Here is a 23,321-nt window from a genome sequence, read left to right as displayed (position 1 = left end):
AAAGCTCGGTGCACATCAACATTACCGGTTAAGTACAATTGCCATTTAAAGATCACCTAAGAAATATTTGTTTTTTAATCATGTTTACCTGTGTTATTACACAACCCTTACATCTACTTCCTTGTTTTCAAAATGGTTGCCAGATTGTGTGTGTGTGTTCTATTGCTGTTTGCTGCTGGATATTGTTACCGTATGTAAATTTGTTTCAGTTTAGATAGATTTGATAATACTACCTGTATTTATAAATATTTCAGACTCTTTAACTGATAGCTGTCAAAATGATTTACTTTTAAAAAGTTTAAAAAGGAACAAGTAGGTTTTCCATTGAAAGCTATCTATGTTTTTCTGAATGCAGATATCATTGCAATTTTTTTTTAATATATTTTAGAAATAAACTTGAATACAAATGTATAACAATTCATAATACCTTATATTTTCCATTCGCAATAAAGTTGGAAGGGATATAGAGTAACGCAATTTTGTTTAGTTGTCAACGAGTGAGTTAGTGATCATGATAACGGGATCGATGTCTTTGCGAAATGATTCTCCCAAGAAATACATATATTGATATATAATAAATTAGAGGACATAAAATGAAAGTAATCTAAAAAAATAAAACATAAGTCATCTCTGGGCAATATTTAAAAAAAGATCACTATGTAATACATGTAATAGAAAGTCTAACAGAATGTGGAGGGTAAATATAAACTTTTCAGATATTAATTAACTTTTATTTAAGGACAGATGATACAAACAACTTTTATCTTTGGAGGAGATTTATTATCATGTCACAAGTTAAGAAAAGTGGATAATTCTTAGATTTTTTTTTCTCCTAGGAATTGAAAAACGAAATAGACTTGGGTACAGTCCACTAATTGTTTTCCCATAGGCGACAATGTTAACGTTTCTTCTCATAGCGATGTCCCTAATTTTCGTTCGGTAGAGAGTGACCCCTCAAATCAAAGCACATCAACTTGTCTTTCCTTGGTTAAAATCTCGAGGTGGCATGTCAGATTCGTTTTCCGGCAAAATGCGTCTCTCTGCGGGAACCTCTAAAAATGAAAGTGAAAGTAGGGGGATTTCAGAATTCTCACTGGCGTTATAATACACAAAATGATTCGGCTGATCTTCTTGATAAATTACATTTTCAAAGCTTTTTTGGTAGGAAAGATACTCCTTATCAACAAGTGTGAGGCTCAGTTCAGTACACCTGCCCAATTTTTTTTATGCAAGTCTGCAATTTAAGGAACTTGTAATTTTTTCTGCACTACTTTCTTCTCCTACCGATTCTAAAAATAATTAGTGGGATGTACCCAATATGAAAAAGCATTTTTTTGATTTTACAATATTTCACACTGTTTGTCAATCTAGAGCATAAGTAGAGACATCATGCCAAGTTTCATGAAAATTCAACAATTAATTAAGATTTTACAGCATTTACAGTTCTATATGTAATATCCTTAAAAAATGCTCCAATCTAGCCAAAACTGCACCCAAGTTTTGAGTCAAATTTTAGCCTATTAACACATTTATACCATTCTTAATCACCTTCATATCTTTAAATACATATAGTCAAATCATAATCAAGCACTTCATTGGGTCAATTTCACTTATTTTAAAAAATTAAAGTATTTCCGCACAAAAATGACCACTTTTCACCCTCTAATTCATAGTTTCTCCAGAAATGACAAAAAAATGAAGTTCACAAATACCCCGAAAGTAGTAAAATAAAAAAGTACTGATTATTTCCTGTCCATTGATGCATCATTCATGAAATTTGGACTATGAATGAAAAAGTTATAAGCCTTTATAATCCTATATAGAATCATTTGTTTCAAAGCAATTTTTATACCAATGCAAATTTACTCATCTATGACGTCACAATGACATCATAATAATGGATAGCTCAATACATGTGTATCATTACTTTTCCCGTACTTTTCATTTAAGACAAAATCAGTGCTTATATACTATTATCTACTTTAAAAAATAAAAATATGTGGTGTTGCAGATTAAATAAATAGTTCACTAAAGTTGTTTTGTTTCCATGGTAACCATTTTGTAATTTGTACGAAAATGAGACAAAATTTTGAATTTCCTGACAAATCGCATAATCAAATATTCATGAAATTTCAATTCTTATATCCGTGTAATCTTAATAATGCATAATTTACACAACAAAGATGTAGATCTAATTAATTTGAAATCTTAAATAAAAAAAGAAAATCTATATGAGCTGCAAAATGTATATAGCAGTGCATGTACAGATTAGTTATAGCTAAATACTTTCACATTCTGATCACCAATTCAATATGTAAATTTCCTCACCCCCACCCCATCCCCCTACTTCAATGATTTTTTTTTTCTAAAAACTTAAACTTACATATTTTGCCGACTGTCACATTTTGCTGGTTCTTTTTCAAGATGTATTCAAATGGGTGTGCATTTGCTGGCCAATAGTTTTAAACACCATCTGCATGGACCTCATGTTTTTCCTGTACCAATCACCACGAACCTAAAAAAAAAATCAATACAATAAATGGTACAATATCACATTTGCAGACAGACAGACACACAGACATTCAACACGTACAATTTTACCATATTCCTTTTATGCTCATTACTTGAAATCAATTAATTTAAAAAATGATTAATTTGCTCCCACCTGAAATCACACTGTTTACATTGGTAATTAAGTTAATTCAGCAGAATAGGTAAAAATCATGTTTTACTGACAATAATTGAACATTCAACAAATACATGTAATGCAATTGCTAAAAAATATGAGAAAAATCAGTTGATGTGCATGTTCACACACATCGTTTAACTCCCAGACAACTGTATACCCAGCTTGACCGCGCAACTGATCTGAAATGATGTATGTCAAGTATGCATATGTGACGTGCCGATCATCGACATGGTCCAAAAACATTAAAGTGTTATTTACAAATATCGTACTAAGGTATACCTCTTACCTCCTGTGTAAAATACAAATGCCCATCACCTATATACTGCTTAACACTGCCTGAACAGTTTTGATAACTTTCTGCTAAGTCTACTTTCACTTCGACCTTGACCCCGATTGAATACCGATCCCGAACTCATTTGTGAATTTTTGTGTATTGAAAATAAACCACAGTGCACAGTGGAGCATGTACTTCTACATAATTGCTTCTTAATCAAATTATACATTTATGATTCTGAATAAATAAATTATATAAATCGATACATTTAATCTACATGATACATGTGTAAACAATGGGCGATACATGTACGAGGATGTTGACTGTTCCATTGGGGGGGGGGGGGGGGGGGATAGACACTTTATATATGAATCAATTTGTTTAAAAATGTGTATCAACAATATAATAATTGTTTTTTTTCATAAATTTGAACAATTGAAAATAATAGAAAACAACAACTTTGAAATAAATTCAAGATTTATGACATCTTTCACTTACTTATAGGCTTCCTAATATGGGTACAGTCCACTAATTGTTTTCCCATAGGCGACAATGTTAACGTTTCTTCTCATAGCGATGTCCCTAATTTTCGTTCAGAAGGGAGTGACCCCTCAAATCAAAGCACATCAACTTGTCTTTCCTTGGTTAAAATCTCGAGGTGGCATGTCAGATTCGTTTTCCGGCAAAATGCGTCTCTCTGCGGGAACCTCTAAAAATGAAAGTGAAAGTAGGGGGATTTCAGAATTCTCACTGGCGTTATAATACACAAAATGATTCGGCTGATCTTCTTGATAAATTACATTTTCAAAGCTTTTTTGGTAGGAAAGATACTCCTTATCAACAAGTGTGAGGCTCAGTTCAGTACACCTGCCCAATTTTTTTTATGCAAGTCTGCAATTTAAGGAACTTGTAATTTTTTCTGCACTACTTTCTTCTCCTACCGATTCTAAAAATAATTAGTGGGATGTACCCACTTGGAAAATATAATATTTCAATCAAATTATAAAAATGGATAAAACACACTCATTAAAGGTTTACAGATGAAAATGAATTTCAAAATATGTTAGCTTGGTGCTAAATATGAAATATAAACTTTTGAAAAATATGCCAAGCCAGGTGAATTTTATGAGGAAAAGCAAAATTGTTAAAAATCAGTCCATATGATATGGGGTGATTTATACTATTTTGCTTTTCCTGATAAAATTCACCTGGCTTGGTATATGTTTTCAAATGTTTATAATACATTCTAAGAATCAAGCTAACATATTCTGCAATTTGTTTTCAGTTGTAAACCTTTACTGAGTGTGATTTGTCTAAATTTGTTTTTTTTTATTGAAATATTAGTAATACTTTACAAGTCTATTTCATTTTCGAGTCCTTAGGAGAGAAAAATCTAAGAATTATCCACTTTTCTAAACTTGTGCCATGATACGTAGTCTACTCCAAACAAAAAAAATGTTTGTGTCATCTGTCCTTTATCAGTATTAAAAATCCTTTTTTTAAATTTAATTATTCAATAAAAACCTTTATTAAAAGATAAAGAAAATGTTTAGAACGCATTTATGGAATGTTCAAATTTTAGAGTTGTTTAAATCAGCAGCGCTTTCCTCTCTCTCTTCCCCTCAAGTCTACTGTTACGAAGTACATTGAAGTTAAAAACAATCATGTTAAGTCTTTTTTATGTTTTAAATAGCTGTATTCTAGAACAATTTTTGACTTCCAGTATGCTAACATTATCATCATATTTTTAATCTTGCTACTTGAGCATGGATTGTTCGTCATTTATTTGGATGATAAGATACCTCCTTTTTAACTTTTTGACTAAATGATATGCAAAAAGGGGATGTGTAAGCGGTCGTAAAGCGTGTGAAAAGCGCAAATGACAAAAAAAAAAAAAAAAAAAAAAAACAGAGCTTGTCAATCATGCTCTACATAATTGGTTTAATAAGTATTACTTCGCGATACCTCTTACACTCTATAATTAGCAGCCACGTGTTATATATACTAGTAGTAGTATGTGTCTTTTATTAAACAAGCAGAGATCAAATCTGTTTGAAGAAGGATATGGAGAAAACGAACAGTATTCAATCTCAAAGTCCATAAAACAATACAGAATAAGAGCAGGGCAAACACGGACCCCCGAAACATCATAGGTGGGATCAGGTGCCATGGAGGAGTGAGCATCCCCTGCAAACCAGTCACACCTGCCGTGTGCTCCTTGTCATGATCAGGAAATAACGGAAAAAATCCGTCGACAATTCAGTGTATAAATAATGGACCAGCAATAGGTATGAAAAACGTCAGTCAGCGTTTGACTCAGTGATAAATTGTATTATTTGCTGACAAGATCATTGTATCGACCATAGTACTTACGAAATGATTACTTTTAGCGAGACTGTTGATATTCTTGTTTCATCAACTTGCTTCTCAAGGATTATCCTCGTTTAGGAGATGTTCATATATAGAGCATGCTCTTGCGTATTGAATCAACTGAGATATAAACACTCCGTATGCAAGCAGGGAATGAAGGTATATTGCTGCGTAAGTAAGGGAAGTTGACGATAGAAAAGTTCAAGTCATCACGTTTATCATATAGCTTGCTTGTTAGATTACCATCAGTGTCTTTTTCAAGTAAAGTAACCAAGTATGAAACAGAGGTGTCGGACTCTGTGGTATCTCTTATCTCAAGCTCACCAGGATATATCGTTTCGACGTAGGAATGAAAATTACCATTATTAAATGACAATACGTCATCGATATATCTAAATGTCGAGGCCTCAGCAAGTGTTTTCTTCTTTTCACGCATAATTTCTTGTATAAATTCTGCTTCATATGATTATTAAAAAGTCTGCTAATAACGGAGCGCAATTTGTACCCATGGGAATTCCAATAGATTGTTAGAATACCTGGTCTCTAAAAACCACATAGATATTGTCAATCAGAAACTCAAGTATCTCCTTGATGTCAACTTCAGAGTACTTATGTGTGCAATCAGAATCTGTTTTAACAAAATAATTTTGTAAATGACCAATGAAGAGGTAAGTAAATTTACGAGTTCCATTTTAATTGAAGAAGCAGCTGCTGTCAATGATATCACAAAGCCAGGATTTTAATTATTGTGGGGAATTGTTGTGTATAAAATTGAAAAATCGTAAGTTTTTAAGCTGTTGAAGTTAGTTCTAGCTCCCGTCATAAGGACATAGGTCAATACGTGACCTAATCACACGGCTCAATAATATCTACCAGTACAAAAATTTCAAATGACTTGCTCTGTTTGCTTTACATGTGCAGAAATGAATAAAATACGCAAGTAGGATAATAAATATATTTTACAATGTGAACAGGTATTTAATACAGTTTTTAACCGAACAAATAAACTTGTATTCATAGAGATTATAGGGCAATTGTCTCCATTCATCGGATCCATTCGTCCCTTCCCGGAGACCGAAATTCCTCCAACTTTTTACCATCAATTTTCGGATGTGCTTGTTGTGCCTTATGAGCGTTTATTTTCAATTTGCACGAATTTGAATATTCCTATACAACTATTAGTGATCACATGTAGCCTTTCATAAAAGATTCCCTTCGAAATAGAATCATTTACCTGGTGAATTCGAAGCATGAAATCCTTTGAAGCCGATTTACACCGTGCGTATTTTTGTATCTCTAGGTATTAGGCCACACCAATTTAATTTCATGTTCGTTGGACATTTGATTAAAAAAAATTACAAGCGGGCAAATGGTTAAATAATAACATTATTATTTTTTTCTGGCCAATTTTTTAAAGCGGTGCGTGAAAAAATTTGAGCGGACAATTATATTTTTTTCTGATTTACAGAGTAAGCAGATTAAAAATACAATAAATGCAGCAGAAATGAAACAGAAAATAGCACAGAATTCCTATGATGCGGGAAATTTAAATTAATATTATTTGTATCGTTTTGTTTAAATACGAGCGCGCGGGTCCGACGAACAATTTTTTTTAATGGTGTGGCCTTATACATGTATATATAAAATACTCATATTTGTCATTCTCTTCTGATTTCTACATTGCTTTCAAAATGTTTTTAAATATAAGTACAATAAAAATTTCGATATATGCCATTCAAAGATTGCCCATTAGGGTTATTAATGAATTTCTTTTAGGGTCAGTTCAAATTTAGACATTCATACATATTTAGCCATTCCAGATTTTTATTTTGGGCACCAGTAGCTACTGAGGTCTTAGCTGTCTTGCAATATTGTTTCTAAATTAGGACAGTAGGAGAATATATCATCGGTTCAATACCAAAGACAGACATGGTATCGTTTTTGAAATTGCACTCTGAAAGAAATACATAGTGATTTTAACTAGTGAGCCCCGTAAAGCGTTTGTCGTGATTAGTAATCTTTCTGTTTACTGTCTAAGATAGTTAGAAGTGGAGCAGGGATTGTATAAATATTTAAATACCTAGTGAAAGTTACTTATCAATTCTAGATTTGCTAATCTTATCTAGTAAATCTACCCAATACCTAGTAAAACTACTTTTAAGGTAGTGATTGTATGGACAGTAAATTTACTAGTCTTCTTAGTACTTCAACTAGTTTTTTTTCTCAGTGCATGGTGTGGGAAGGCATTTAAAAAACTGCAAAAAAGTGGGGAAATTCTCCAAACTCGGGGGGTGGGGGTGGGGTAAACATCAGGTTATGTTGAGAAAAAAGTTGGATGAGGGATGTCATCATCCCTACCCCACCCAAACCTGATGCTACAAGCCTGATTGTCATGGTTTTACTTTAAAATTATGTGAGCTGTCGTAGTGACTCTCTTTCATAAATTAGAATTATTGTGAGCAAGCTCATAAAATGATACCGACCCTCCTGCTATTGCATTAAATGTTTTTTTATTAAAATAAAGGACCAAATATTAATTTGAAACCTTTTGATATTTTGCTAGTGCAGATATATATACCAAAAATGACTATGACAAATACTTAAGTCATAAGTAGTAAAACCGTTGTGTTGAGCACAAACTCATATAGTACACTTTTACTGAAGTGACCTTGAAAAAGCTATGTCCTTGAGTCAAGGTCAAACATATTCCAATGAACTTTGGTCAAGGTCATGACAAATCTACAGCTCAAAAATAATTCCCGAGATAAAACCAAGTCTTTTCATTAGAATGTTACAGAATGGGCAAAGATTGCACTTTTCTTCTACCAATGACTTTGAACTTGTTCAAATGACCTTGAGTCAAGTTTTTGACGCATCTCTCGATCACAAGCAATCTTAATATCAAGTATGAAATTTCAGTGGCACTTCATTGAAATGTTATGGACAAGTCAAAATTTTACATACATATGGATCGGTGAACAAGGTGATTCCTACCCCCCCCCCCCCTTTTCCAAGTTTCGTTTGTGAGAAATATAAAATTCCTTTCGAAATTGAATGTGCATTTATTCATCAACAATAGTAAAATTATGAGTATGCATTGATCAGAACCAATATGACCAATATAATGGACACTGTACATGTATTCAAATTACCCTCACCCCTTCAAAAAAGCTTATAAATACCAGATTATCACACATTTTAACCATTTGTAACTTTTTTCTACTAAAGTTGCCTGCAAATTTTGATATGACATATAGATAACCCGTAGCAAGATCACGCCATTCATTTTTCCAGCAGTGGTTGTAGATTTTGTGTATATAGTGATAAACATATGTAACTTTTTTTAAAATTAATAAGCATTGACGCCATGTTCTTTTCCCGTTGTCATGACAACAATATCACCACAGAAATTTTGCTTTTCTTGTTTTGGGAGAATAAAGTAATTCCTTCTTTTAACAAAAAAAGTAACCAAAATACCTTATCTTATCATGTTCAGAAAACATATTCATAGAAAAATGTTTAAAAATCATTGATTTTCATAAGGATTTATGAACCTGTTGCTAAGGAAATGAATTTCCTTGGATACCAGTCCCTTCATACGTTCAAAAAAAAATTGTAATTGTGTTTTAGCATTAGGTAGGACAAAATCTTTTATATACCAAAAGCTTTTGAAAAAATAAAATTTTGACTTTCCATTCAATGCTCGATGCTTGCTGATTTTGACTCTTAAATATTACGAACGGTTCGTGCAATACTGTAGAATCTTTTATATGCAAGTTAATCATTCGCGAAATTAGTTACTCTTATCTATTTTTATGGTGCTAAATCAATAATAAATCGTTGGACCAGAACGTTCAATTATTCCTGAGGTTTGACGTGAAAGCGCCATTTTGCCATAATAAGCACTCGCGAAAAATAAGGAATTTACGGTAATGTATAGTCGAAAAAAAATATTTAACTCTCTGTTTCAAATGTACGAGGGCCGTTCAAAAATTACGCGGACTGTGCTATTATATACTCTTACGGACGTCATATAGTTATGAATCTTCACAGAAATATGTATCGTAAAGATTCCAATAAATTTTGGCCCAAATTTCTGTATTTTAAAGAAATTCTACTAAAATTATCGGTATATTGAAATCGCTGATGGAGAGGTACGGAGCACGACAAAAAAATTGAAGCAAAAGCATGCGGAATCCAAAATTTAACTCATTCATTTTCTATAATTCGCGATATTTTTCGACAATTTCCTCAGATGTGTCTTTAAATTGTTCTATTATTATGCATTTAGATTTCTGACGTGATATTTGAAGTACTAACAGAAATTTTCTTTGATGCGATTCCCGTGAAAACGACTGTGAAAATGACTCTCCTGAATTGACGGCGCAACACACTTTTGTTAAATTATGTGTAATGCTCGAGATATGGCCAACATAGATCCACAATATGCATAATATAACATGTAGTAAACTAGGGTATTCGTGACATTCGTCCACAAATAGCAAATTGAAATTTTAGACCGTTAGACCTCTGTAAAAAGGCTATACGGGAGGACGGGAAGAAGATTATCGACGAAAAACTTTATCCGGACTGTAAAGAACGTGATTGAGAGTCACCAATACCACACTATATCTCATAAATACCTGCAGTTTTGTGTTTTAAAGCAAAAAAAGAATATTATTTACTTGTTTAATAGATTTTAAGCTTGACAAGAAATGGTGTTTGGATGTTGAGTAGATAAGGCAACTCAAACTGTACAGGTACTCTTGGGAAAATGTTGAGAAAATGAAAGCTCATCACATATTTTTTTTTTATAATGCCCGTGACGTCGAAGATTTTGCTGCTCCGTGACTTAATGATATGTCCTGAAAAATCACTCCAAAATTGATACTAATTTACAACATTTTGATATGAAATTTTGAAGACCATATAAGTAAAGATTCTTTTTTATTATGTGTGTCATTTTGCTCGATTATGTCGTCAAATATTTTTTCTGTGCAACAAGTCCGCGTAATTTTTGAACGGCCCTCGTACATAAAAGAAAAAAAAATGCAAGTTAAAGAAATTCAAGGAGAATAGAAGTGCGCCGGTTCATGATCAAATCAAGGATTTGATCATGTGCCTTGATTTGATCACGTGATTGACCTACTTTTGTTTATACAAATCACCCAAATAAAAACAAATAAGGGAACCGCAAAGCGAAGCATCCTTGCAAGAAGCATGCACCCGACATTAATTCCAAAGAAAATCACATCACTTCCGTCACAAATTAACGATCACACACACCAAATCTGATACTTTTCCCCTCTAACTCAATTGCGAGGGGATAAAAGTCCGTTCGGACTTCATGTAATTTGATCACGTGACCAGCTCCATTTTTCTTCCAATGAATGTGTACTTGTACCTCTAAAGCCTATTACATGTACATTGAAAATCATACATTTTTTTGGATTTTTTTTAAAATAATGATGTTCTTTCAGAAAATTTAAGCAGAATAACTGGAATCATTGCCTCCCAAAGCTCAGAATTTATTGATGCATCGTTGGCTGTGGATAACAACTACAGACAGAATTATCCAGAATGTGCGCATACCGGAAAAAAAGCGAATTTTGCCTGGTTTCAATTGGATCTCAAAAACCGTTACAGTCTCAAATCTGTCAAAATATTCTTTAGAAATGAAGGTGAACCATAATTACACATTTGATTATGCTTGAGAATCAAATTGATATTTGAGAATATTTAAAGATTTTACATGATTTCTTTTTATTTTAATATTTTAAAGGTTTCAAAAAATACCTCTATTTTTGTATTTTTTCCCTTTCTGTCACCCCTTCCTTTTTCTTTTTCCTTTCCTCTCTCCCACTCACATATAAAAAGTCATACCATGAATGGAAATATAGGATAATGTTTTTCATTCGAAGTCAAAGAAAAAAAATCCTATTTATCATTTGATTATAACTCTACAAAGAATACAATGTGTGTTTCAGCTACCTGGCCTCCATACCGGATCCGACAGTTTTACTTAGATGTATCAAATTCATCAGCAGACACCTCAACACAGAGAGTGCGATGTTACACAGACAATACTACAGCCCCAGCCACGCCCGCTCCTGTGCTTGACATCCCATGTAAACAGACGGCAAGATACGTCATCGTCGAGACAACATACCATGCACCAGAAGATACAGATTCTACAGGACCTGTCTTGGAAATATGTGAAATTGAAGTGATTGGTAATCATTAAGTTTCTTGAAGGGTATTCGGAATAGATTTGTGTGCCTGTATAAAGTTTATCAATTTTACATCTCTGTATTTTATCATACTTTTAACATTTTTTCATATTTTTTTTATTTAAAAGCTTGTATATTTCTGTAAAAGATCAGACAATAAAAATAATAATAATATTGAATTTACATTTAAAAAAATATTGACAAAGTAGGTAATCTTAGGTTTACTTTTTTTATCGCTTTCAATATTGGTCAACATATCTATTGAAACCCTTTCACTTCAAATCGTTGCTTCGATGACAGTAACTTAGAATGTAATCCTTCATTATGATCTTTTGTTGTCACTGGCGTCATTGATACATACCATAAAATGTGTACTATATAAATGTTGATTTTACTCTTGCATGGCCCCAGACAATAATAATTACACTTCTTTGTACAAGTTCATATGCTTAAAACTTCTTTTGACTTTGAATATTTTGCTTCAATTTGATTGGAGCATATATTCAGATCAGTGTTATACAATGTAATCCTGAACAGTCTAAATATAGCTTTTTAAAAGGTTGTGAGTTTGGTCATTTTGGGGAAAACTGCTCGCCGTGTGAAGGTTGCTTTACGTGTGATATAGTCAATGGTGCCTGCTGTAAGTATACCTTAGGATAAATGATTTAAATATTTTATCTGTCTTTTTCAGTTAGGAATACTAAATCGGAAATTGTACATGCATTGATTGAATTGAAACGTGATTTTTTTTTTATTTGGACTAGCTTGTAGTATCAATTGTTTGGATGGCACGTGTAACCCAGCAACCGGTCATTGTGGTGAATGTAAAAGTGGATTTTGGAGTAAAACATGCAATGCAAAGTGTAATGATCGGTGTTTAGGAAACACGTGTTTTCAAGAGAATGGAACTTGTTTAAGATGTCAAGACTATTATTATGGAAATAACTGTGAAGATACCTGTAGTTCTAAATGTTTCCCTCCGGAATGTGATCGATTCACTGGTAAATGTAGTGGATGTGAGAAAGGATTTCATGGTACCTACTGTAAAAATCATTGCAGCCCATTTTGTAAATTAGAAACATGCAATTCAGCAGATGGTACATGCAATGAAGGGTGTAAATCAAACTGGACAGGTGGTCTTTGCGACAGTAAGTATGAAAAATTGTGCAAAATGTTTTCCTACTGAACCTCTAGAGTTATATGTAAATATTAAATGACCCATTTTAAACTCAGTGATTGGCTTTTCATATTATTATAAGATATCACTTTGCTTTGACTGTTTCTTAACACTTGAAAACTGTAAAATTACTTTTGTGTATTTTCGTCGGAACAAATTTTCAAAGTTTAAAGGGAAAACATCAGGGTTTTTTTAAGGAATTGATTTCATGGTTGGAAAATATTATATGTAAGGATGATTGAATGTATATTGTTTACATCCCTCTCGAGAATTTTTCACTCATATGGAAACGTCACCGTATGCAGGTGAAGGGCTTCAAATTTAGACCTATACTCGGCACTCAGGGCCATTGAGCAGTGAGGCTTCTTTATCGTGCCAACGCCTACCTTGATACGGGACCTATGTTTTTAAGGTCATATCCGAAAGACCCTTGACTTTCATTTCTGGTGCCGAGTGCTTGGAGAAGGAACAATCACTACCTATGTTATAACGTCTTAGGTATGACGTGGGGCTACGAACTAGAATCGAACCTGGGCCTCCCAATCACGAAGCAAACGCCCTACCACTAGGCTAATGTCACCAGTTTATATATATAAGAATTAATTGATATGGAATTTTATATTTCCTGGTGGTCATGAAATTGTTTGCCTCCAAATACCTCGAAAACAATTAAAATTTCCCCAAATGAAAATTTTTGATTTGATAGTAACTACATCATGACTATGATGTTACTTCTCTGATACAAAAAAAGATAGCTACACTGTTTTTTTTTTTTAATTATAGGATGTGATTCATTACATTTCGGACCAAATTGCTCTACTCGATGCAGTACTTTTTGCAAAGGCAATGCTTGTAACAATATCACTGGCTACTGTAGTGAAGGATGCAAAAATGGTTATTACAAAGACATTTGTAATGAAACTTGTACCCCTTTCTGCAAAAACGGATGTAACAGAAATTCTGGACAATGTGACAATGGCTGCATCGACAACCATTTTGGAATTGATTGTCGAAATGTCTGTAGCTCTGGTTGCGTTTCAAACTGTAATCAAACAGACGGGAGTTGTAGTTGTAAAAGCAGGTGGAGAGGAAAACGTTGTCAAGGTAAGAATAAACAGAACATACCATTTAATGATCTTATTTTGGTTGCTTACTTTATATCAAAATCGCTTCACATGGGAATCATGCAAAATACTAATTGACAATTTAGAATGTGATGCAAAATTCTTCGGTGAAACCTGTCAGCATAGATGTAGCCAATATTGTTACAATGGGACGTGTGATTCTAAAAATGGGACTTGTGTGCATGGATGCTCTGGAGAATTTTCCGACGACCAATGCACCAATCGTATGTGTCAATTGAAAAGTTTAATAAATCCAACATTTAAAAAAAATGTCAAGCTTATATATTTTTTTTTTGTAATGATTTTCGTCAGATTTGTAGTTAACTTTTAGAATGACATAAGAAAAATGTATTAATTTTGTACATATTCATATGTTTTCACGTGAATAATATGCATTATATAATCATGGGTAGGAGAACGTCAGATTCTAGATTATTTTCCCCTTTATGATCAAACTATTTTTGGTAACAAATGTTGCCTTTAGAATACAAATTTCTGTCAAATTTGCTCACTGAAAAGAGATACATACAGCTTTTTTTCGGTTTAGAATCGAAGGTCATGATGAAAAAAAAACATTTCTTCAGAAAGTCTTGTAAGAAAAGAATGTTATAAAGTTAATATTTTAAATGAATAATGAAAATACTTTATTTCAACATAGCTCTCATTAAAAACAGCCCACTGATACCCCGTTTGCTGCAATTGGTGCTGGACTAGGCTCTTTTTTAGTTCTACTCGTAATAGCAGTAATTGCTGTCCTGCTTTTCAGGTAAAAGATTCTATGGAATCGAATTGTACATATGCTGAGATTTTGAGTGACAAACCTACGGTATTCATGTATGTGTACCCAATACAGTAACATATTTATATAATTAGATTTTTTTAATATTGCAATGCCGTCTCATATTTTTAAATTCTTTATCACGTCAAGTATTTTTTGTTATATTTTAAAGACATACCATTTACGTACGTGCCTAATCTTTACAGATCAAGAAGAGGAAAACATCCAAATAATTCTGCTCCTACGACGGCTACCGATGGCTCTGAAAATCGATCGCCAGGTATATTCAAATAGAGTTTTACCTTTCGTAATATTCAAGGCATGTATATACTCCATATTGCTGATAGGTAAATACATGTTTTGTTCCTTTTGTTTCTTTCAAAGTTATGTGATTTTCCTGTTTTTGTTTAGATAAATACCTGTACGGGGTTTTTGTACTTTATTTTACCTACAAATATCGATAGATTTTGTTTGTGTTTGCTTTTTAAAGAAAGTCTAAAATGTAAGAATTCTTTTCATAATATTAACAAATTGTAAAAAAAAAGATCTTTTTTTAAATAACTCAAGGCAAAGTCTTTTCCAATATTATGCCTACGTCAACTTCTATCGAGGATCCGGAAGAAGAACCGCACGAAGAGGATCCGGAAGAAGCTGTCTACTATAAAAACCTAACAGTAGCTAAAGATATTCTGGTCAAAAATTTACACGATGTCATAAAGCAACGAGAAGCTAATAAAAATGCAGGATTTATTAAAGAATTCAAGGTACAGCAAATGATGCTATTAAAATGTTTTGAAAATCTGTGAAATACAACTAAACCAACACATTTAGGAAATGCACTAAAGGGTTCTCACAAGAAAATATTTTCACTACATGTTATTGTGTAAATTAAATAATTAACTATGCTGTGGGCAGGCAATGCATGAAAGAGAAAATAAAAGTAATTGCTTTCATTCGCTTTGAAACAAATTGTTACATGTATAAGCCATAGGCGGCTTTTAATGTAAAGAAGATTAAAAGTAAACATACTTGCCCCGAAACTCATGTGGATTTCACATGCTGATGAACAGTGTACACACCATCCTGGAAGCTGCTTAATGTACACCTTAAGGACAGATGATACAAACAAACTTTTGTCAAAAGATTTGAAAATAACAACTTCAGTCATGTTTTAATGTGTAAAATGAACAAGTTTCAAGATGTAGTTTTTAATTTTTTATTCAAATTTTCACCAAAAATGGGATTTGAAGTTAAAAATATTTGTATCGATTAATAAGGATGGTGTCAGAGAGGCAGGGGTTTGAACATCATAGAAGGTTTTCAATTTCTTAATATTCAAGAAATTTATTATTTGCATCATTTTGAATAAAATAAGGCCAAAAATATATACCAATACAGCCATACATTTTTGTTTGTATCATCTGTGCTGAAAGAAGTATTCCCTTTAAGTTCTGTGAGTGAAGAATTCTCAATTTTTATATTTACCAGTCAATGCTTAAATATATTTTTCATGGTTTAGTCACTTCCTTACGGTGAAAGGTTTGACTGCACGACTGCAAAACAGGAGGCCAACATGCCTAAAAACAGATTTAAAACAACTTTTCCATGCAAGTACTTTACACTTTATTATATGTACAACATTGTTTTCTAAGATGTATATTTCCAATAGTAATTTATTTTATTTGATTAACCTTACCACGATATGCGGTCTTGATGTGGCTTCATATTTTCTTCTTTGATGAAATATAAAAAAGATAACGAACAGAATTCAAGCTCAAAATTCTATATAACAGTACAATCAGAAACAGCGAAAGTAAACAGTGACCTCTAAAACATCAAAGATGGGATCAAGTGCCATGGAAGATTTAGCATTCCCTGCCGACCGGTCACACTCGCCGCGCGCTCTCTATCATGAGCGGGAAATAACGGACAATTCCATTTCAATTTCAGTATTTGACTTAATTAAATTAGTAAATAATCATCATTTACCGCCCACAGAAGATTCAATTTACTAATTTTAAAGTCAAAACTCGGTTTTTATAACTAATATTCTTTGATTTAAATTATATTTTTCAGATGATCATTCAAGGGTTGTTTTAGACATAAGTGACGGATATGATTCAGATTATATAAATGCAAATTTCATTGAGGTATGTTTAAAGGAATCTTTTATTAACAAGTAAACTCAAATTAACTTTTTTTTTATTAATTTTAAAAATAGACTAAAATATATAATTATCTATTTTCTCGTTTAGAATATGGATGAAAAACGAGAGTATATTGCATGCCAAGGTAAAGATCTTCAAAAAATATTCATTCACAATTAAGTTTGCAGTACCAAAGCTAAGGGTTTATAAAACGTTTTACATTACAATAATATGTTCATAAAGCTGCTGTGTTCAATTGCAATATTTACATTTTCAAATGTTTTTGCTTAAGATTTTTTGCAAATTTGAGTGTTGTATATTTTCTCATGAACTAAAATAGATGATCATGAATATCTCCATTGTCACGTCATAATACTTTACTTGACGCCAAACAATAAAGTGCAATATGATTTGCTTTAAAAATGGCAGTTGCATGTCGTAACTTGTGGTAACTCGTCAGAAAAATAATGTAAATATAAGACATGAATTCAACTTTTGAAGATTCATGACGTAAATTTACTACTACGCTTCACGTCGGCATATTTATCATAAAGCGCTGAAATATGCCGGCGTGAAGCGTCGTAGTTTATAACCTCATGAATCTTCAAAAATTAAATTTATTTCTTAATTGATTAGAATATGTCATTATCATGTGGCCTGTAAGAAGCAAAATGATATATTTTCTGTAGGTCCTCGAAGTAACACTATTGTTGACCAGTGGAGAATGGTCTGGCAGGAACACGTGGAATACATCGTTATGTTGACCAATCTTATTGAAGGACCAAAAGTTTGAAAATCACAGATATAATGTAAACAGGAAATTATCACCATTTTCGCCATATAGTTAGCTAGGCAAAAGGGGGCCAATTCAAAGAAAACTTTACGTAATTTCTTAAACGAAACTATGTCTCGACGAATTAAAACAGGGAAAAATGTTTATCCAAGTGCCAAAATGACATGGAATGGAAATACATTCTAACCCTGTCAAAAGAAGTATACACGAATAGCCCAAGGTTTCATTTTTACACCGTAGTCATTCTTTTTTTACTTATTTCCTATATTGTCTTTATTAAAAGGATACACAAATGCTTGAAATATTTTATTTAAAGGTGAAATGTAATCAATATTGGCCGAATGAGAGCGAAGAACTAAGACTGGGTCCATTCTCCGTGAAATTGATTGAAGAAAAATCATATGCATACTATGTTCTAAGGAAAATGACTCTTTCGAAAAAGAAGGTAATTTTACAATATAATATTCGACCTCTTTAATCCACAGTTTTGTTATATTCCTTCTTCTTCTGTTAAAAACTAATACTGCTGCTAACATTTGTTTATTAGGTTTCTGGGTCAAGGACGGTTGTACAGTTCCATTTCACAAGATGGCCTGACCACGGAACGCCTAATCCTTTGAACCTGATCATGTTTCTCAGACACTTCCGGCATAAAATAAGACCCACCAATCATCCAATAATTGTCCATTGCAGGTTTGGGTGTACATTTCTATCCTCTGAAGATCAAACTGTTGTCAAAAATATTATACCTTTTTCTCTTTAAAAGTACAACATTGAATATAGGTTTCCCAGTTTCTTTTAATATAATTTAGATCAATATATGAATATATGAAACTAATATTATCTGTATAACTAATATTTTTCAAGTCTATTTCATTTTCCATTTCTTACGAGAAAATGCTTTAAGAATTATCCACATTTCTAAAACTTGTGACATCATATTAAGTCTCTTTCAAAGAAAAAATCTGATTATATCATCTGTCCTTAATTTATGTTTAAATCAATGTTTTAATTAGTGCTGGAATCGGACGAACCGGGACATTTATTGCTCTGGACGTTCTGTCGAGGTACGGAGAGGAACATAACAAAATCAACGTCATCGAGTTTGTTAAGGCCATGCGTAAAGATAGGATGACCATGATTCAAAACGCTGTAAGTTGGCAATTGTGTGCCTCTCTTGATTTAGGTGTCAATTTTAATTTTGAAATGGAGAAAATGTCCATGTACCATCTTCAAACCTTATCTCATTTTGATGTATTTAAGGATCAGTACGCCTTCCTTTATCATGCTCTGTATGAGTACTTCAGGAGAAAGGATAATTTTGTCAGCAGGACAGAGTTTATGGAGTTATATGGCGAAATGGAGAAACCAGAAACACGAAAACGACTTAGAAATGAATTCAATGTGAGTATTTAATTTCAAAACTATATTTCCAGAAGAGAACAATTCTTTCACATACATAAGCATAATATGACTGATAACAAATACATCATCTGAAGATCTAATGTAAGATCATGCAAAATGAAACATTGCATTATATAGTTTCAAATTGCACCTTTAATGTCATTTAGTTTGCTTTTCAAGGAGGCCTTAAGTCATCAAATGATTTAACGTTTTTAAAATCCTTACCAATATGAAATTCTTTTTTTTTTTGTATTAATTTGAAAGATTGATTCAATTACTATATTCGTGTTCAAACTACATTTTTTAATTAAAAATATTGATTGTATTGTTATCGTTTAATTAAGTAAATCCTGTTTCATGTAAAATTGCTTAAGCTGAAGGATTCAATTGATAAAAAGGACAGGTTAAGTGTACTGTTGTTATGAAAAATGAATACTGAACTTTACCTATATATATTCTACGATGGATATTTTTTTGGCTTTCAAGGCTGTAACAAGTTTAAAGCCACACTACACCACCGACGACTACAAAACAGGAGGGCAGAACATGAAGCTCAGTTTTACCAATTCTGTTTTACCAGGTTATGTAACAAGTTTTTTTTTTAGATTTTAAAGGAATAAACTACATCTGGATATTTAACTGAAAGAAATTAATGTTTTGAAATAAATTTCAGTTGAAAGATATCTTGTGTATCTAACATCAACTGTGAAGGGACGAGAGCAATATTACAATGCAGTAAATGTCTCGGTAATTCTTATTCAACATATTTCTGATTCTATCAGTTCAAAACTTATTTAATAGCAGTATTAGAAAATTTTTAATTTTTTGACATTTTTAGTCGTTTACCAGGGCTGAAGAGTTCATTTCTGCGCAATTTCCGGTATCAGGAGCCGCCATTGATCTCGCTCGTTTGCTGATTGATCAGGAGTCTCCATTCCTGATCTCACTGAACCCTTTATCAGAAATAAACGAGGTGAAAAATATACCTTGATTTTTTATTTCAAATTAACGAATTTTTTTTTTTTTGGTACCAGTAAAATTTTTCTCTTTAACAAGATAAAAGATTGGGTTGAGAACACTGCCAAGAAGATTGATTTGGCTCCATATGAAATCTCAAAGAGTACACATCAAAGGATTACACACAACATTCGAAAAACAGACATTAAAATCAAAATGAAACACGTACGTTTATTTTCATTTTAATTTATATAAGACAGACCATATAAAGATTATGGATACAAAGATTTACTTGAATTTTAAAAAACACAAAAATTTCAAATAGGAATTTTAGAATGTGTGAAACTCGAACATTGAGATCACAAGGTTTTTAAATAAAATAATGTTTCCCGCATAAAATAATTTCCCGAAAAAAACAATTTTACCTTTTAAAACATGAAAGTCAAAAGGAATCTTCTATATATTTTTCACATTATCCGTAGGATGAATGTCATGAAGTACAGGCAATTGAATGTCTTGATTGGAGTTTGCCTGAGTTTCTACCAGCACAAACCTCTTCAATAACAAATTTGATAAAGCAGTTCTGCTCGGATAGGAAGTCAAATCCAGATGGCCCTGTGACCCTTATTTCGAAGTATGTATTACAACTTTCAAGAAAAAAATATTTTGAACTATCAGTGCTTAATGTAAACCTATAGGGTTTAGAATGGACATTTTTTTTGAACGTTTCAAACTTGGACCATAAGCATTTAGTATCATAATCATTTTATTTAAAATAGTGAAATTATTAGTGATAGTTTAATAAAATGAAAGTTTATTAAACAAGAATGTACATTATTATTGTACTACATACAGTGACTTTATAATTGGAAAATAGACCTTAATTCCATGAACTATAATTATCTTGTTAAAACAAATTGGATTTTGTTGTTGCTCAAATACACTTTAATTTGGTAAATCATCTTGTAATGAAATTGATCCGAATAGACCAATCAAGCCCATGGATATTAAGTAATGAAAATTGTACGGAAATGCAATGGTATTGTTAAGATTTTTGACTAAGAGCAATAACATTGGGAACTTTGAAGTTAATAAATATAAGAGCTAAGGGCTAGAATACCCTGTGGTGCAGAGATGGGGAATGAGCCCATGAATATAAGTAATGATTATTCATTGAGAGTGGTGCCATGTTGGGGTTCATAGATCAACGGACAGACCTAAGGACTGAGCGTATGCGGTTAGTGATGGTGGGTTAACCAATGAAATGTATTTTTATATCCGGGACCATGGATACCCACTGAGCACAACCTGTTCTGGTCAAAAAAGGGCATTCCCGTTCTTATTCCCGTTTTATTCCCATTCCAGTTCTTATTCTCAAATTATCAATTCTCTCTTAGCATTCTATTTTATTCTTTTGGATTTTTGCTTATTTATTTATTGGGAGTTCGGTCTTCAGTTTTTGGTATTTTGGATAGACCCTTTGAACATTTATATATATCAACAGTGTATTGGTTTATACGGATCAAGTTTCAAATTTCAAAATACTAAAAATCTATACGATACACAAAAATTATGAATTGGATTAATAAACTTTGAAAACCAACCAAAGTGTCCTCATTGGCTTACATTAGTAATATTTGTTTAAGTATTGTTTAGGAATAATGTTATGTTAAGAATAATTTTGTCGAAGGATTTATTTTTTTTCTAGGGACGGAGCAACGTGCTGTGGCGTATTTATTGCTGTGTATAACGCCATAGAACAGCTACAGCAGGACGGTGAGGTAGACATATTTACCACAGTACAACAACTGCAATGTCGCCGACCGGAAATGATATCTACCAAGGTAATTGGCACAAATTTGATATTTAGGATAGCATATGTGTATAATCAGGAGTTTGATGCATTTAAAAATTCTAAAGAACATATTATTCAATTGTTTTTCTTGCAGGACGAATATGAGTTTTGCTTTAAGGCTGTGTGTGAATATCTGACTTCGGACAGCATATATGCCAACACTTAAAGAATGAATATTTCTATGGATTGAATCTTCATGGATTCATGAATAAAGCTACTTTAGCGTTTTTACTTTTGAAATGTCTTTCTTACAGAATGTAAAGGACTTAACTGACATTTATTTCTTAATATGTAGACACGGGCTCATGTTGTAAATTTGAAAAACTATTGAGCATATTTCTTTAATTCATTTATGCAGTCGATTTCCGGAGTAAGATTCAATGTTTTTCGTACGAACGATCTGTGTTTTTTTTTATTTTACTTTCAATCAGAAAATAATCAATGTAATGAAAGAATGGAGGCGTACAAGGCGAGGACACCCCCCTCCACCACCCGCTCTGAGAAAAGTCATTTTTCAATTCTACAAGTTATATTTTTCAAATTATATTGTTTATATAATCTTTTACACTTTTAATTCTGTTTTTCATTGTTTTAATATTTTATTATTTAGTTTTCACTCATGCTTTTAAGATATGGGAAAACAAAAAAGAAAAGGCTTCACGTATGATTCGAACTCTCTCCATAGTGCAGGCTTTGTTCGAAGATAGACCGCTTTAACCACTACGCTACGAAGTATATGCATTATCGACGTCGGTCAATGTGATTTAAATGAAAGGATTTTTTGAAGCGTACATTTTTTCCAGAAATTTTCGATTTTCATGTAGAATGGGTTCAGATTCCAATTTTTGGACAAATGAAATAGATTTTACATTTACGTTTCCATCATTTAAGCGTTAACGAAAAATGGAGACTTGACCCATTCATGTTCAAAATTCATTGTTTATAGCTCCAATAAACCCATTTTCCACTAAATATGCTTAACTGTCAACTTTGAAATAAAGATTATCAAATAATAAGTCGTTCAGTAAAATAAAATAAATGTTTTGAAGATGACATTACCGAGAACATGATTTTAGAAAAATAAAACCTTTCTGTGATTTTTGAAAATTGAGAAACATTTTGTCTCAGAGCGGGGGATTGTCCTCGCCTTATACGCCCTCTTTCCTTGTTTTTTTTTTACCTGACGAATAATTAAAGGAAATACTTAAACATACAATTTTGTTCAGTGTTTTTCTTTATTGCTTGTTGTTTTAAGATTCAGCTTAAAATTTTGTTCGTCACCCGCGGGAAGCAACCCTAGACTCGCTGAACTTTTACCAGCACCTACTGCGACACGGGACCTCGGTTTAAACGGTCTAATACAATTAAAAGACAAGTCTTTACGTCCTGGGATTCGAACACGCGACCTAAAGATTTACTCCTTATTTTGCAAATCTAGAGCAGACGCTCTAACCACTGCGCCACGCAGGAGACATCCTATTAAAGAGTTGCAATGTATTCAACAATAAAAGATTTAATATACA

General features: G+C 32.5%; 2 protein-coding genes and 1 long non-coding RNA gene across 4 annotated transcripts; 2 read left to right on the top strand and 1 right to left on the bottom strand.

The window, feature by feature from the left end:
* Positions 1-892: 892 nt before the first annotated feature.
* On the bottom strand, positions 893-3,666 carry LOC134234375 (uncharacterized). Its single transcript, XR_009985168.1, has 3 exons — positions 3,462-3,666; positions 2,384-2,515; positions 893-1,052 (listed from the first exon to the last, which is right to left on the bottom strand). It is a non-coding gene; the product is annotated as an uncharacterized LOC134234375 (long non-coding RNA).
* A 1,807-nt stretch (positions 3,667-5,473) lies between these two features.
* LOC134234373 (uncharacterized) lies at positions 5,474-11,577 on the top strand. Its single transcript, XM_062716434.1, has 3 exons — positions 5,474-5,492; positions 10,814-11,014; positions 11,321-11,577. The coding sequence occupies exons 1-3, from the start codon at positions 5,474-5,476 to the stop codon at positions 11,575-11,577; spliced, it is 477 nt and encodes a 158-aa protein (XP_062572418.1).
* Positions 11,578-14,572: 2,995 nt separating this feature from the next.
* On the top strand, positions 14,573-23,014 carry LOC134234374 (receptor-type tyrosine-protein phosphatase T-like). Of its 2 annotated transcripts, XM_062716435.1 has the most exons (18): positions 14,573-14,630; positions 14,849-14,922; positions 15,210-15,406; positions 16,162-16,249; positions 16,719-16,792; positions 16,898-16,934; positions 17,479-17,576; positions 17,899-18,027; positions 18,130-18,275; positions 18,599-18,734; positions 18,846-18,986; positions 19,473-19,566; positions 19,660-19,733; positions 19,825-19,959; positions 20,043-20,168; positions 20,426-20,577; positions 21,652-21,787; positions 21,893-23,014. In XM_062716435.1, the coding sequence occupies exons 3-18, from the start codon at positions 15,230-15,232 to the stop codon at positions 21,962-21,964; spliced, it is 1,815 nt and encodes a 604-aa protein (XP_062572419.1). In that variant the 5' UTR covers positions 14,573-14,630; positions 14,849-14,922; positions 15,210-15,229; the 3' UTR covers positions 21,965-23,014. The 2 variants fall into 2 exon arrangements, with proteins under 2 accessions (XP_062572419.1, XP_062572420.1); XM_062716436.1 differs by lacking the exons at positions 14,573-14,630; positions 14,849-14,922 and having other exon boundaries at positions 15,233-15,406; positions 16,162-16,253.
* Positions 23,015-23,321: the final 307 nt, after the last annotated feature.

Source organism: Saccostrea cucullata, unplaced genomic scaffold, assembly GCF_032062105.1.
Source record: "Saccostrea cucullata isolate Sc308-1 unplaced genomic scaffold, CSIRO_AGI_Scuc_v1 ctg3895, whole genome shotgun sequence".
Lineage (NCBI taxonomy): Eukaryota > Metazoa > Mollusca > Bivalvia > Ostreida > Ostreidae > Saccostrea > Saccostrea cuccullata.
The sequence above is the reverse complement of the archived record's forward strand: the minus strand, read 5'-3'. Positions and strand labels throughout refer to the sequence as shown.

Excerpts from the sequence above, each read along its gene's own strand:
- LOC134234373 (XM_062716434.1), top strand. Across the intron at positions 11,015-11,320 it reads AATATTCTTTAGAAATGAAG|CTACCTGGCCTCCATACCGG; the intron begins GTGAACCATAAT and ends TGTGTGTTTCAG.
- LOC134234374 (XM_062716435.1), top strand. The coding sequence starts at position 15,230 with ATGCCTACGTCAACTTCTATCGAGGATCCGGAAGAAGAACCGCACGAA. Across the intron at positions 20,578-21,651 it reads CCTGTGACCCTTATTTCGAA|GGACGGAGCAACGTGCTGTG; the intron begins GTATGTATTACA and ends TTTTTTTTCTAG. Across the intron at positions 21,788-21,892 it reads CGGAAATGATATCTACCAAG|GACGAATATGAGTTTTGCTT; the intron begins GTAATTGGCACA and ends TTTTTCTTGCAG.